The sequence below is a fragment of the Chionomys nivalis genome, assembly GCF_950005125.1.
Source record: "Chionomys nivalis chromosome 23 unlocalized genomic scaffold, mChiNiv1.1 SUPER_23_unloc_1, whole genome shotgun sequence".
Taxonomy (NCBI): Eukaryota; Metazoa; Chordata; class Mammalia; order Rodentia; family Cricetidae; genus Chionomys; species Chionomys nivalis.
Window position 1 is genome coordinate 2,291,783 of NW_026646869.1, and position 15,514 is coordinate 2,307,296.

Here is a 15,514-nt window from a genome sequence, read left to right on the forward strand (position 1 = left end):
GCGGCTGGAGCCCAATTTCCTAGGTCAGAGGAAGAGGTGCCTGCCCCCGGGGGTCTGGAGACAATCTGAGGGGGGGGGGCTGGGGGCGGGACCCTGAGTCTGAAGGAGGATTGTCCGGGTGGGGATTCCTGGGTCCGAGAAATAAGGGCTAGGAGCCAGTCTCCAGGTCTGAGATAGGAGAGCCTGCCCAGTTCTCCCAGGCGTGTTGGTCTTCCTGGGAACACCCTTTCCCAGGGGCAGCCTTTAGGGACACAGCTTGTATATCTGGTCGCACTACTTCTGCGGACTGTGGAGGTGGAAAGAGGCTGTGAGGGCACGAGAGACGAGCCAAATCAACTGGGAATGGCAGCTGTACCCCGATACTCCGGGAAAGTGGTGGTGGTAACTGGGGGTGCTCGTGGCATCGGGGCTGGGATCGTGAGAGCCTTTGGTGAGTAAGGGTCTTCCTGCCTGGATTGTACGGATGGCTGGGACGACAAGTTCTCAGAGTGGAAGAGACTCCATTTCCTTTTCTTTAAAAATGATTTACTTATTCTTTTTTATTTATTTATTTTGATTTTATTTAACTTTATTTTATGTGCATTGGTGTGAAGGTGTCAGATCTCGTGGAACTGCATTTTCAGACAGTTGTGAGCTGCCACGTGGGTGCTGGGAATTGAACCCGAGTCCTCTGGAAGCGCAGTCACAGCCAGTGCTGAGTTAGGCGTAACCACTGGGCCATCTCTCCAGCAATCTCTCCAGCCCTTAGTTTTACCTGAGTCAGTTTGGACTGTTGGGTGAGCTGTGTGACTACGGCTTTCAGCGCTGTTGATAAGCCTGCCAGCAAGAGTTCTTCTCTTGCCTGGGCGGTAGTGGCACACGCCTTTGATCCCAGCACCAGGCAGGCAGAGTTCAAGGCCAATGTGGTCTACAGAGCAAGTTCTACTAAGCCTGGGCTACACAGAGAAACGGTCTCGAAAACCCGAAAGAGTCCTGGGTTAGGATTAGGGGTTAGGGTTAGGCTTTCCCCTGATGGATCCCTACAGACGATAGCTTTGAAGAATATATTCCTCGTAGGTTTGGGATTTTTCTAGAATCCAGGATGGCTGTACAGCAGAGGAATTTGTCTCAAGATTCTGACCTTTGCGAGAACAGAAACGAGAGCCTCTGGAGAGCGGTGCTCCAGGTGGCCACAAGGGGGCAGCAGAGGCAGCGCCCCAAGTCCGCAGGACCCATAACTTTTCTCCCTCTCTTTGTTGGCAGTGGACAGTGGAGCTCAAGTGGTTTTCTGTGACAAGGACGGTGAGTGATCAGTCCTCAGCCCTGCCTTCCCTCCATCGACGCAGGGATTCAAGCCTAGCCTCCTCCCTCAGCCCCCATGCCTGGACCCATGTGCTCTGCCCTCAGTCTCTGGCGTCTAAGCCTCAACTCTTCTCCCTCAGACCCAGAGTCTTTCTCTTGCAGAGGCCGGGGGCCGGGCTCTGGAGCAGGAACTCTCGGGCACCGTCTTCGTCCGTTGTGATGTGACTCAGGAAGGAGATTTGCAGGTGAGCATTGCCTATCCTTACCCCCACGCCCGTCTCTACTAACCCCACCCCTCTCCACGCCTCTTGGTCAGCTCAGTGCGCACAGGTGCACAGGAGACCCTTCCTCCGGAGACTCGGTCTCCCGCTTTCGCCGTCTCCTACAGTGGCGCGCTGGGCTCTGTCCTCCTCTTGAGTCACGTGGGAAGATGGCTTGTGGGCGAGCCTGTGGGGCATTTTCTTTTCTTTCTTTCTTTCTTTCTTTCTTTCTTTCTTTCTTTCTTTCTTTCTTTCTTTCTTTCTTTCTTTCTTTCTCTCTTCCTTTCTTCCTTCCTTTCTTCCTTTTTTTTTTTTCTCGATATAGGGTTTCCCTGTGTAACAATCCTGGCTGTCCTGAACTAGCACTTGTAGACCAGGCTGGCCTTGAACTCACAGGGATTCCCCGGCGGCGGCGTCTGCCTTCCGAGTGCCACCACCTCCCCGCTGGGGGCATTTTCTTATTAGTAGTTGTTGTGGGAGGGTCCAGCTCCCCACGCTAGCTAACGCTATCACTATGCAGGAGGTCCTGGATCAGGGGGCTGAACAAGCTCTAGGGAGCAGGCCAGGGGGTAGTGTTCCTCCATGGGCTCTGCTTCAGCTCCGACCTACAGGCTTCTGCTCTGAGCCCCTACCCCGACTCCCCTCAGTGATGGACTGTGACAAACCCCCCCACTCCCCTCAGTGATGGAGTATGACCCTCCCCTCTCACTCCTCTCAGTGATGGAGTGTGACTTTCCCTCTCCCCTCAGTGATGGAGTGTGACCTTCCCCCTCCCCCCCACTCCCTTCAGTGATGGAGTATGACCCTTCCCCTCCCTCCCCTGGAATGTGACCATTCCCCTCCCCCCACTCCCCTCAGTGATGGAGTGTGAACCTCTCCCTCCCCCCCACTCCCCTCAGTGATGGAGTGCGACCCTCCCCCCCTCAGTGATGGAGTGTGACCTCCCCCTCCCCCCCACTCCCCTCAGTGATGGGGTGTGCCCCCCCCCCCGACTCCCCTCAGTGATGGAGTGTGACCCTTTCCCTCCCCCCCACTCCCCTCAGTGATGGAGTGTTACCCCCCTCCCCTCAGTGATGGAGTGTGACCCTTTCCCTCCCCCCACTCCCCTCAGTGATGGGGTGTGACCCCCCTCCCCCCCACTCCTCTCAGTGATGGGGTGTGACCCCCCTCCCCCACTCCTCTCAGTGATGGAGTGTGACCCCCCTCCCCCCTCCCCTCAGTGATGGAGTGTGACCCCCCCACTCCCCTCAGTGACTCTGTCCTCCCTGGTTACTTTGGTCACAGCAGTCAAAACCCTGGCCATGCCAAAGGGCAGCTGAGGTGCTCAAACTCTGGTCTGGGGCCCCAGCTTCCTGTCTTCTCTCCTTTCTTGACCTCCTGTGACCCTTCTCCCTCCCCCTCACTCTGCCCTGCTTCCCCAGCTGAGCCTGTCCTGACTCAGCGCAGTCTGTTCTCTCCTCAGACTCTGATTTCCGAGACCCTCTCTCGGTTTGGCCACCTGGATTGTGTGGTGAACAATGCCGGCTACCGTAAGTTGTGTGGCTTAGGGGCTACTGTCCCCCAATGTCTGCTTCTACCCTATTGTCCCATCCTTCCCCTTAAAAAGTGTTACATGTGTGCGAGCGCACATGTGTGTATGCATGTGTGTGTGTCTGTGTGTCCATGTGTGTGCACGTATGTGTGCATGTGCGTGCACGTGTGTGTGTGTTGCCTGTGCCATCTCCATGTCTCAGTTTCCATCTTTGAAATAAGAATCATCGGGGCTGGAGAGGTGGCTCAGAGGTTAAGAGCATTGCCTGCTCTTCCAAAGGTCCTGAGTTCAATTCCCAGCAACCACATGGTGGCTCACAACCATCAGTAATAGGTCTGGGGCCCTCTTCTGGCCTGCAAGCATACACACAGACAGAATATTGTATAATAAATAAATAAATAAACAAATATTTTTAAAAAAGAAATAAGAATCATCACCTTTTTCTTTGGGGGTGCTGTGGTCTCCAAGCGAGGTCGCACTGCCCCTTAGGTTATTCCAAGAGCCTGCGTAGTTCCTGCTTTGCTGAAGGCCCAGGCCCTGGCTGGTGACAAGGACACCCCAGGCCCTGACTGGTGACAAGGACACCCAGGCATACTTTATCAGACTCCACGTGGTGTGGCAGTCTGGAAGGTTTCCATTAACCTAACAATGTGTCCCCATGGAAACTAAGGCTCAGAGGGCACGCAGGCCCCCCACAGTCCCCTCCAGAGATGGAGGTGTCAGGGCTCCCCTAGCATTCAGAGTTGCAGGGAGTCCCTGTTATCTGTGTCCTTCTTTTCTTAGGCTCATGCTTATTCAATCTGGCTACATAACCAAATTCCGTTGTGGGGAGTGCAGGGAAACCCACATTCCACAGTGGGGAGAGCAGATATGAGCTGGGGCGTGGCCCAGTGACTTAGCCCTGCTATGGCAGGTCTGGGCCAGCAGAGACTCCCATGGTGCACGCTGTGGCACAGCCTCCTTCTTTGCCTTGCTCCCTAGTTCTCCCCTCCCCCTCCTGTCTCCCTCTCTCTTCTCTTCCCTTTAGACCCACCTGCGCAGTGGCCTGAGGAGACTTCTGCCCAGGACTTTCGCCAGCTGCTGGAGCTGAACCTACTGGGGACATACACCCTGACCAAGGTGAAGCAGGCGCAGTTGCAATGGGCGTGTCCCTCATTTCATCAGGAGCACACTGAACGGTGGCTATCAACCTGTGGGTAGCAACCCCTTTGGGGGTCAGATGACCCTTTCACAGGGTCATCTAAGATCATCAGAAAACACAGGTATCCACAGAACCATGGAGCTGACATGTTAAAGAGCTCAGCCTTCGGAATTCTGAGAACCGCTGCTTTAGAGGACCCTGCTCTATGTAGAAAACAAATGGGCCCAGATCCACATCCCCCCGGGCAGCTACAGCCTCCTCAGACTCTTCCAGAGCCTCCAGGCCTGCTTGAAGGTGGCCAAGAGGATGTGACGAGCCCAGGAGGTGGGACTGGGCTCAGATGGTGGGATGTTTGCCCAGCAAACACGCAGCCTTAGCTTGGATCCCCAGCACCATGCAAACCAAGAGTGGTGGTGTGACCTGTGATCTCACACTTAGGAGATAGAGGCTGGAGGAGCAGGAGTTCAGGGTCAGTCTTGGCTGCACTGTGAGATTCCGTCCCCAAAAACAAACCAGGAAGGAAAGGGCTGGTGCTCCTGGTCTGGGGGAGGGCCTCGCTGCTGCTGCTGCTGGGTGGAGGAGAGGCCCTAGGTGGAGATGCGTGCAAGGCCATGCTGGTGAGCCCAGTCTTGATTTTAGATGCAGTAGGGAGCCATGAAGCATGGTTGAGGTCCCTAATCATATTCTAGAATGTTCCATACTAAACTCACTGATCAGTCTGCAGCACAAGCCTCTCCCTAGAAGTTCATCCCTATGAGGACAGAAATCTCTCCCTCTGTTTTGTTTTTATGAGCAACAGGAGCCATGAAGCTGGGCATGGCGATGCACGTCTTTAATCCTAGCGCTCAGGAGGCAGAGGCAGGTGGATCTCTGTGAGTTCGAGGCCAGCCTGGTCTACAGAGTGAGCTCTAGGACAGCCAGTGAATATAAACAGGATACATAGTGAGATCCTGTCTCAAGCAATAAAGAGGGATGGGGGGCATGGGAAGGGTTTTGCTCCCTCAAATACTATTTCAGGCACACTTATCATTACTGGCCCATTTGAGAGGAGAGAAGGGGCCCTAGTGGTCAGGGTGCCCTTATACTCAGGATGGTCTCATTATGGAAGTGATAGTGCAATGCCAGTTACAAGAGCGGAGGGCACGTGACAACCCAGGACAGTCACCAGGGTCCTCTCATTCCTAGACAAGCTGAGGTGGTCACTGTGTGAACGGCTTTCCCAGGAGGGAGCAGTCCAGAGTCTCTGAGGTCGCAGCGTCCAGGCTGCATTTGGTGGAGTGAGGGTGAGCCACGAACCCTTGTAGGTTCCTGTTCTAGGTGGCTCCGGGGTGCAGGTGTGTGCCCAGTCATGTTTAGTGGTGAGAACAGGCTGTGCCTGTTCAGCGCCAGTGCCCACGGCAATCAGAGGAACAGACTGAGCTTATCGGGCTTTATCAGGTTTGTGGAGGAGTGGTTAGAGATGGTGGCAGAAAGTGGGGCACATCTCCTGAGGTTCATATGTCACATTCTGACCACAGAGTTTTGGTCAACCCCCACACACCGTCTCTGAATGGAACCCTGTGCTGAACAGGCAGGGTTTTGAGCAGTGTTTCCCAGCTTGATGAAGGCTGGACATTGAACAGCACCTGAGAGAGAGAGGGGTGAGGAGAGGGAGAAAGAGAGAGAACTAGGGAAGACTAGAAAGGCCATCGCTGTGCCTCAAGAATGAGGGGCCGATGGTCTCATCCCTTGCCTGGGGTGCTGATGGCTGATCTGTCTGTCTCCACAGCTTGCCCTCCCCCACCTGCGGAAGTGCAGAGGCAACGTCATCAACATCTCCAGCCTGGTTGGGACCATCGGCCAGTCCCAGGCAGTTACCTACGTGGCTACCAAGGTAGGCCATTCCTCTCCTCCATGGTGCTCTTTCCTGGCTCCTTGGTCCTCAGCTTTGAGCCTGGAACTTCTTTCTTGTTTTGGTTTTTTTTCCCCTCAGAGGGGTTTCTCTGTGTAGCTTTGGAACCTGTCTATTCTGGAACTCTGTAGGCCAGCCTGGCTTCTAACTCACAGAGATCCACCTGCCTCTGCCTCCCAAGTGCTGGGATTAAAGGTGTGTGCTACCACCTCCCGGGTTTAACTAGCTCTTATAACTTAAATGAACCTGTTTCTATTAATCTATGTTCTCTCGCCACCACTTCTTTCGCGTCTCCTGACATCTCTTGCATGCCTAGATTCTTTTCCTACTTCCTCTCTTTCTGCCTGGAAGTCCCACCTATGCTGCCTGCCTAACTACTGATCAATCACAGCAATATACCTTCACACAGTGTGCAAATATCCCACAACATTTCCCCCTGTTGTCTAAAAAGGAAAGGTTTTAGCTCTAGCTCAGTAAAACTATGTTAAACAGGAACAATTATCAGCAAGAATTACATTCACAGTGTTTAGTCCGTATGTACTTGGCAAGTTCAGAGAAGGTGCTGTGTTAGCTACCTTAGTGAGGCCAGAGTTTTATACCTAAACCATTTTCAATCTGTATTATCGCTCTAAAAATAACATCTTCTTAGAAAAATCACTTAAGCTTTTATGTTTCTCAACCTTATAAATTTTATCTCTCATGTAAGTTCTTTCTGAATTTGGTAACAAAGAAAACTGTATGCTATTGAGTCTTCAGCCCCCATCAGAGACCCAAGAAGGGCAAAATATTACCTGAGTAAACAGGAAGTGCAGTGCAGACAGAAACAGCTGGCTGTCTGGACAGTCACCCAGTGTTCCTCTGCGGCATTGGGGCTTCCCTCTTCAGTCTACAGATTTTCTGTGAAGCAGGAGTTTTGAAGGACTGTCCTGCCTTGTCTTGGCTAAGCTCGGCAGTCACTTTCCTTTGTGTCCTCGTCTCTCAGCAGTCAAGGCAAGGGCAGTTCCTTGCCCAGTGGCTAACTTTGCCACAATGAAAGCAAATTCTATATGGAGGTTCTTCAATGCCCATCATCTTTCTTGAAGATTGGTGCTGCCAGGAGCAGATGTGTCTCACTATCATGAAGAGTCTTATTTAATTAAAATATTTTAAATGCCACATTCTGTGGAATCTGAAGTGTTTGAAGATCATCTATCTATGTAAATCATACCTTCGTATAACCTTGAGAATATATCTAATATGACTACAAGTTTTATTATAGATGACTACTAACTTGCATTTCTTAAATAGTTTTTAATAATAGTCTTTACGGACTAGAACTATATTTTTTAAAATGAGTTGCATAACTTTACATTACATTTTAAAATGAGCCACATAGGAAAATACTGTAAACAAGAGTAGAAACATATATATCATATAACAAAAATAACCTTAAGTTTGTATCAATATACAGAAATCCATACCAATGTATTATATTTGAGACTAGTGGTTGTTCAAAAGTAGACTCAGCAACCCACCCTTTTAGCCATCATTTCTATATATAACCCCCTTTTTCCCTTCAGAAAGGGATCTCTGAATCTAATCTCCTTTGTTCAGCTTTTTTCCTGACCATGACCTGAAGGCGTAAGTCACAAACAATTCCATACCAGTTTGGAATTATGATTAATAGAATGGTTACTTATTTAAGGGGGAAAAACTTACAGATCACTGTCCCAGACAACAGCCCTCTGCGCAATCAGGAAGGGAGCCTAGTCGCTGGAAGCTGAGCCGGAAGCCAGAGAGTGAGCGGAGGGAAGTAGCTGCTTTTTTAAAGAGAGAGAGACCACGCCCCAATGGGCTGGTATCTCAGCAGCTATTGGCTGAAGGAGCGGAAGGAACTCCCGCAACCATGACCAACAACAACTTGTACCTATCCCATGATGATAAACATCCATTATCCACTGAATGACCAATTAATCATCCACCCCACCTCTCAGGAATGTGGGTGTCATGTTCTCTAGGCTGTTTCCTGTTATCTGGGGGCAATGGTATCTTTAGGGAATCCCAAGAAAATTGGGCTAGTGGTCAAGTCCTGGGAGAGCTAGGTGTGATGGGAAAATGTAAGGCTTATCTGAAGTCTGTCTGGAGTAGTCTGTGAGGCTGGACCATTTCAGTTAGCAGCTTTGAAGTTGCCCTGGGTGCAGAACTCTGAGAAAACTGCAGCAGAGGTGTTCTGAGAGCATGGATCACCTGAGCTACTTGTCTTTAGACAAGCTATGTGTCTGCTCCTTTTTTCTGAAAGCACAAACTTTTTTTTTTTTTTTTTTTTTTTTTTGGTTTTTCGAGACAGGGTTTCTCTGTGGTTTTGGAGCCTGTCCTGGAACTAGCTCTTGTAGACCAGGATGGTCTCGAACTCACAGAGATTCGCCTGCCTCTGCCTCCCAAGTGCTGGGATTAAAGGCATGCACCACCACCGCCCGGCGAAAGCACAAACTTTTAAAGGTAACATACATACCTGCATTAACACAAGTATGGAATATGCAATGTGCACAGTTAGCTAAAGACTTTGTTTTATGTTTCAGTAGGTGAAAGGCATCTGTCAACTTTATAAGTCCATTTGGACTGTTTAACTGAACCTCTGTCCATGCTATGGGAAAGAACAGTCATGAGCACTCTGTACCAACAAGATTCAGTCTCAGAGCTGTTCCCATAGTAGAAGGATCAGCATATACGTCACGTCACCTTTCCTGTAGTCTTTTCTGTCTTTTCCCCTCATGTCGGTAGCCAAGATCCTCAGGAGGTCTTCCTGCTCAAATCTGATCTCAGTTAACTTTGAAGGAATCCATAGCTTTTCATTTCCCGTGGAAACAAAGGCATACCTCTCCCGCAGTGCAGCATTTTTCTCGGCTTCTATTCTGAATCTAAGACATCCCTAAAGTACATAGGCTGGTTTAGTCAGCAGGGCCTTCCTTACATAGTGTCTCTCAGCAGACATTGTTTGCGTACATTCGCATTCAAAAAATTCAAAGTCAGCAAAACACCATACAGGATCCAGATGCCCTGTGCATTCCCCATCTTCATGTGGCTTATTTTTATTATTATTCTCTCAAGACTTTATTTTTAAATTATTCTTTTTTAAAGATTTATTTATTATGTGTACAGCATCAGCCTGCATATATCCCTGCAGGCCAGAAGAGGGCACCACATCTCATCATAGATGGTTGTGAGCCCACCATGCGGTTGCTGAAAATTGAACTCAAGACTTTTGGAAGAACAGTCAGTGCTCTTAATCTCTGAGCCATCTCTCAGCCCCTAAACTATTTCTTTCTATGACTTTTTATATCCATTTATCTTCCTTCCTTCCTTCCTTCCTTCCTTCCTTTCCTTCCTTCCTTCCTTCCTTCCTACATTTAAGCACATTTTAAAGCATTCTGTAGCCGGGCGGTGGTGGCACACACCTTTAATCCTAGCACTTGGGAGGCAGAGGCAGGTGGTTCTCTGTGAGTTCGAGGCCAGCCTGGTCTACAAGAGCTAGTTCCAGGAGAGGAACCAAAAAGCTATGGAGAAACCCCGTCTCGAAAATAAAAAAAAAAAAAAAATTAAAGCATTCTGTACCTGTTTAGAGTTTCTTTTTGGCCTGGACCCAGCTTTGCTAACTACCCACAGCGTTCTCTGACTGCATAAGCCAAAGTTTAAACGGTTAGATATCAGCTAGGCCTCCAATACTGGGCTCTGGAGGCTGACTTGCCTCCCTTGGTTCCCTGACAGCCTAACCTCACGCCAACTGGTAGGGACAGGAGCCACATTTTCACCCCAGCCCTGGGGAATTAATGAGCTTACTTTCCTTGGGGTTGTGCCCCACATTGGGTGTGTATGTATGTGCATTGGGGTTGTGTCCCACATTGAGTGTGTATGTATATGCACTGGGGTTGTGCCCCACACTGGGCGTGTATGTATATGCACTGGGGTTGTGCCCCACATTGGGTGTGTATGTATGTGCATTGGGGTTGTGCCCCACATTGGGTGTGTATGTATGTGCATTGGGGTTGTGCCCCACACTGGGCGTGTATGTATACGCACTGGGGTTGTGCCCCACATTGGGTGTGTATGTATACGCACTGGGGTTGTGCCCCACATTGGGTGTGTATGTATGTGCATTGGGGTTGTGCCCCACATTGGGTGTGTATGTATATGCACTGGGTGCCTTTCTGGTTCACACTGACTTTAGAAGAGGGAATCTGATCCCCTGGAACTGGGCCACCATGCGGTGCTGGGAACGGAACCTGGTTCCCTACAAGAGCAGCCAGTGCTCTTACCTGCTGAGCCATCTCTCCAGCTCTGATTTTTTAAATTACATTTTTTTTTTTTTTGAGACAGGGTTTCTCTGGAGCTTTGGATCCTGTCCTGGAACTAGCTCTGTAGACCAGGCTGGCCTCGAACTCACAGAGATCTGCCTGCCTCTGCCTCCTGAGTGCTGGGATTAAAGGCATGCGCCACCACCGCCCTGCTTTAAATTACATTTTTATTTATTGCATGTGTCTTTATCTTTGTGGATCTCTGTGTGTGTGCATGTCACAGCACACACATGTAGGTCAGAGGACGATGTAGAGGAGTTGGCTCTCTCCCTTCACCATGTGGGCCCCAGGGATCAAACTCAGATTATCAGACTGGGCAGCAAGTGCCTTTAATGCTCAGCCTGCCTGAAAGACCCTTCCTGATTCTGTTTGAACCAAAGTCTCACCCTGCAACCTGGGTTGGTATTGAGTTCATGGCAATCCACCTGTCTCAGCCTCCCAAGTTCTGGGATCAATGGCATCAAACCCAGGAATGTCCCACACTGCCTCCCTCAGTCAGCCCAGAGTTATCGCAGCCCTCTAACAAACTGGTGTGCACAGAGCCTATGTGCAGGAATGTCTGCAAGACGGCTGAGACTAATCTAAAGCTTGCTGGCTCCTGGAGGAAGAGGCGGTTGGGAGGGACTCCATCCACAGGGACTTAACCCTTTCTGGTCTCTGCTTCTGCAGGGGGCGGTGACAGCCATGACAAAAGCCCTGGCCTTGGATGAGAGCAGATACGGTGTCCGCGTCAACTGGTGAGCTGATCAAACAGGCGGGGCCGCTGGGGATGCCAGGCCAGAGTTAGCACAAGCTTCTCTTCTTCCTCCTCTCCCTTCTCCAGCATCTCCCCGGGGAACATCTGGACTCCACTGTGGGAAGAGCTGGCGGCCTCCACCTCAGACCCCCGTGCCACCATCCTAGAAGGCACCTTGGCCCAGGTAGGAGCAGTTGAGAGCTGGGAGGTATGGATGTAACTGGGGAGGGAATACAGATCAGACGGGCAGTCGGGATCTTTCTCATCGTCTCTCCTCCTCCTTCCTCTCTCTGTCTTTCTCGGAGCTTCATGGTTTGGCCCTTGCTATGTAGCTGCACCCTTTCTGCTTCCCCTTCCTGAGTGCTGGAATCACAGACAAGTACCGTTCCTCGTGTGTGTTCACACGGGCACACTTGTGTGCCTGTCTCACTCCCTAGCTCAGGCAGGCCTCTTTTGCTGAGATGACAGGTGTGAACTAACTGCCTAAGGAAGACTACTGCTAATTTTTTCCCTCCCTTCTCTCCCCAGCCCCTGGGCCGCATGGGCCAGCCAGCTGAGGTGGGAGCTGCAGCTGTGTTCCTGGCCTCTGAAGCCACCTTCTGTACAGGGCTTGAGCTTCTTGTGACAGGGGGTGCAGAATTGGGGTATGGGCGTAAGTCTACTAGGAGCAGCCTCATGGGAGCCCCTAGTCTCCCACCCTAATTCCCACTGACCTACGTCCTACCTACCTGTCTTTCCCTTTCCTTTCTTTTTTTGTGTAGTACTGGAGATTAAACCTAGGACTTTTTTTGTGCTAGACATAGCTCCACCACTGAATGACACTGGGGTACCTCACTGGGGGTTCTCGACAGGGCTCCCCACTGAATGACACTGGGGTACCTCACTGGGGGTTCTCGGCAGGGCTCCCCACTGAATGACACTGGGGTACCTCACTGGGGGTTCTCGGCAGGGCTCCCCACTGAATGACACTGGGGTACCTCACTGGGGGTTCTCGGCAGGGCTCCCCACTGAATGACACCCGGGTATATCACTGGGGGTTCTAGGCAGGGGATCTACCACTGAGCCACACCCCAGTATCTCACAGGGAGTTCTAGGCAGGGCTCCACCATTGAATTACACCAGGGTACCTCACTGGGGGTTCTAGGCAGGGCTCCCCACTGAATTACACCGGGGTACCTCACTGGGGGTTCTAGGCAGGGCTTCACCACTGACTGTCAGTTCACAAAGAAACTCAGGACAAATGGCTACCATGATGCCTATGCATTTGTAGCAAAGCCCAGGCTGTCAGCCAGGTTCACACAAAGCCTGTGGCTTCTCTGCGCTTTCCCATCCTTGTCCCCTACTCTAAACCTCTCCACCCCTGGAACTTAACTCGTCTTCCCGCAGCTTCTGATTCCCACACAAACCTGTCATTTCAGCCGCATCTCCCCCTCCCCCATGGCCCAGTTCAGTCTGGACTCTTCCAGATGCCCCTGGCTGTATTCTCATTCATATATATATATATATATATATATATATATATATATATATATATTAAAACCTTCTCCTCAGCCATACCTTGGTGTGATCATCATTTCATCCACGAACCACAACCGCAGCCCCTCACTGGGGGATTCTAGGCAGGGGCTTTACCACCAAGCCACACCTCTGGAACTTTAGAACCTTACTGGGGGATTCTAGTCATTTGCTCTACCACTGCCCCAAACTCCTGCTTCTCACTAGGTTCCCCCTCCCTCATCTAGCATTTCTCTCCTCAAATTTCCAACTGTACCCCCTATCTCCCAGGGTTTGAAAGACCTGGATAAATCCAGACCCCCAAAAAATAGAGCCAAAAATCTTAAGCAGGAAGAGAAGAGCCAAAAATCTAGGTTAGCCGGTTCAGTGACTCTGTTTTAGGAACTAGCTGAAGACAAATTTAGATTATAATCTTGAGAAACGGGGAGTTACCCCCTTGTGATTATCACTGGTATTTTCGGGATTTTTCAATGATCACTGGTATTTTCGGGATTTTTCAATAATCACTGGTATTTTCGGAATTTTTCAATGACGCCCTCCCTACCCCCTTTGGATTACTGGGTTGTGGTTTCTTCCCTTCTCCCAGCTACTCGGGGTCGAACTCTCTACCCCTGCGTGGGAAATGAGTTTCGGCCCAGTGCACTGGTTCCTGTCGTGTCAATAAACCTCGTGTGATTGCAGCAAGGACGGTCTCTCACGAGTCCCTGGGGGGTCGGGTCTTTCAGGTTTACCCCAACACCTTAAACTCTATCCACTGACTATTCGTCCTGGAATCACAAGGACAACTTGTATCCAGAAAGGAAACATCATATTTATTTCCTGTTCTTTACCATAAGTTTGTCCACACTAGCTTTGTCTCCTTCCCAGCTACCTTTATGCCACGTGGGTATTTCTGACTCCAAAGAGACCTGGCAGCAGAAGCGAGTGGTCGCCAGGGAGTGCGGTTCTGCTTCACCTGGGTGCTAATTAAAGGCCCGCTGGGGAGAATAAGTGGTAATTGACAGATAATGGAGGAGACACAAGCGGCTGCTTTTATTTTTGGCACTTGCGGAAGAGGAGTTTTGCGCTCTTTGCCAGCGCGATAGGGAGATGGTTTGAAGGATCTTGAGTTGAGACATTTGGGTCAGAGGGAGAAGGCTGGGACTTGTATTGCTAGGTTTGGGACTGAAGGACACTGGGGAAAGAACAGGCCCTGAACACTCCCCAGGTTGGGCGCGGGGCGCAGCAGCTTCCCCACACCCCAGGTAAGGGGGTGGAACTGCTAGGCTGCTGTGGATTGGCCAAGGCAGGGGTGTGCGGCAATCGCTGATTGGCTGTGGCGGGGGCGGTTGCTGCCGTGGGTTCCGCCGCCGGGCAGTTAGGAGATCTTAGGCGAGGAGGGAGGGTTTAGCGGGAGAGAGCGGGAGATTAGGGGCGGGGGAGGTGGGGTAGGTCGGGGGAGGCGGACGGGTGGCATGGGCAAGGTCTGCGGGTGAGGGTGTGTGGTTTGGTTACTGCAGCCTGGGGCAGTCTGAAGAACAGAGTTGGGATTCGGGAGTGGAGCTGTAGTCCGAGAATCTGCTGCAGAAGTACACAGACCCAGGATTAACTATACACAGTTAGCCCGTGTGTGTGTGTGTGTGTGTGTGTGTGTGTGTGTGTGTGTGTGTAAGAGAGGGAGAGATTTCTGAGTGGGAAAAACCTAACCTGTGCATAGTGTGTGTGTGTGTGTGTGTGTGACTTCTGATGGGAAAGTCTTGTGTCAAGTGACCAAGAAGCACAAGATGGAAGGAGATTGCCACAGCTGGCTGGACAACACTGTAATCCCTGTACTTGCGAAATTGAGAGACTGGCAAGCTTGAAGCCTGCCTGGAGCACAGAGTGAGATCCTGTATAAATGTATTGTGTGTGTGTGTGTGTATTGTAATTACAAAGAATAAGCTATCCCCCACCCAATCCTCTTTCTACACAGTCCTGTTCTTTTGTTTCATTTGTTTGAGACCAGAGACTAGCTCTCTCACTTAGGATGCTCTCATGTTTGCAGCAAATCCCCTGCCTCAGCTTTCAGAGTGTTGGGATTGCAAGTAGGGGCCACCAGGCCCATTCTCAAATGTCCTTTCTCTGCACCCACCGCCATTTACAGTGTGCTTTTCCTTGTTATCCATGTACTGGTGATGGAAGGAGCTCGCTGACCCCCGCCTCGGCCACTTCGCCGACAAAGATCCTCTGAAGATGCGTGTTTTTGTTGTTTTATTTCTAGAAAATCTTTCCACATTTCTATTTTATGCGTATGAGTGTATTGCCTGCATGCATGTAAGCTTACCATGTGCATGCCTCGTGTCTGTGGAGTTGAGAAGAGGTCCACAGATCCCTTGGAACTGGAGTCACAGTTGTGAGCCACTGTGTGGGTGCTGGGAACCAAACCCAGTGCTCCTGAAGAGCAGCCAGTGTTTCTGACTGAGCCCTCTTTCTTTTGACATTGTCTCACTATATAGCCCTGACTGGTCTGGAACTCATTAGGTGGACCAGGACAGCCTTGAACTCACAGAAATCTCCTGCCTGTGCCTCCAAAGTGCTAGAGTTAAAGGCGTACTCCATCACACCCAGCAATATAATTTTTTTAAAAGGAGATATTACTTCGGTGGTTAGAGCGCTTCCCTAACATACACAGTACTGCAAAAGCAAACGGAGCCAAAGCTCGCCTGGCTGGGACCGAGCAGGGCCGGGTGGAGGCCAAGAGGGAGCGAGTGCATGCCAGTTCTGGACTGTTCCCGCCTATGTTCTTTGCAGCAGAGCTGGGTCCCTGAGGTCTTATACTCAGAAAGGCCTGGCTGAAGTGAGGCCCGCAG

General features: G+C 50.7%; 1 protein-coding gene across 1 annotated transcript; it reads left to right on the forward strand.

Moving 5' to 3' along the window:
• Positions 1-342: 342 nt before the first annotated feature.
• Hsd17b14 (hydroxysteroid 17-beta dehydrogenase 14) lies at positions 343-13,256 on the forward strand. Its single transcript, XM_057760895.1, has 9 exons — positions 343-430; positions 1,219-1,281; positions 1,444-1,526; positions 3,004-3,070; positions 4,100-4,191; positions 5,982-6,086; positions 11,105-11,172; positions 11,259-11,355; positions 11,700-13,256. Exons 1-9 carry the CDS (start codon positions 343-345, stop codon positions 11,871-11,873), a joined length of 837 nt encoding a protein of 278 aa, XP_057616878.1. The 3' UTR covers positions 11,874-13,256.
• The last annotated feature ends 2,258 nt before the right edge of the window (positions 13,257-15,514 follow it).

Bases quoted from the DNA above. Each gene is read 5' to 3' on its own strand.
- Hsd17b14 (XM_057760895.1), top strand. From the start codon at position 343: ATGGCAGCTGTACCCCGATACTCCGGGAAAGTGGTGGTGGTAACTGGG. The intron at 431-1,218 runs GTGAGTAAGGGT...AGGACCCATAAC, and splicing joins TGGGATCGTGAGAGCCTTTG to TTTTCTCCCTCTCTTTGTTG. The intron at 11,173-11,258 runs GTGAGCTGATCA...TCCCTTCTCCAG, and splicing joins TACGGTGTCCGCGTCAACTG to CATCTCCCCGGGGAACATCT.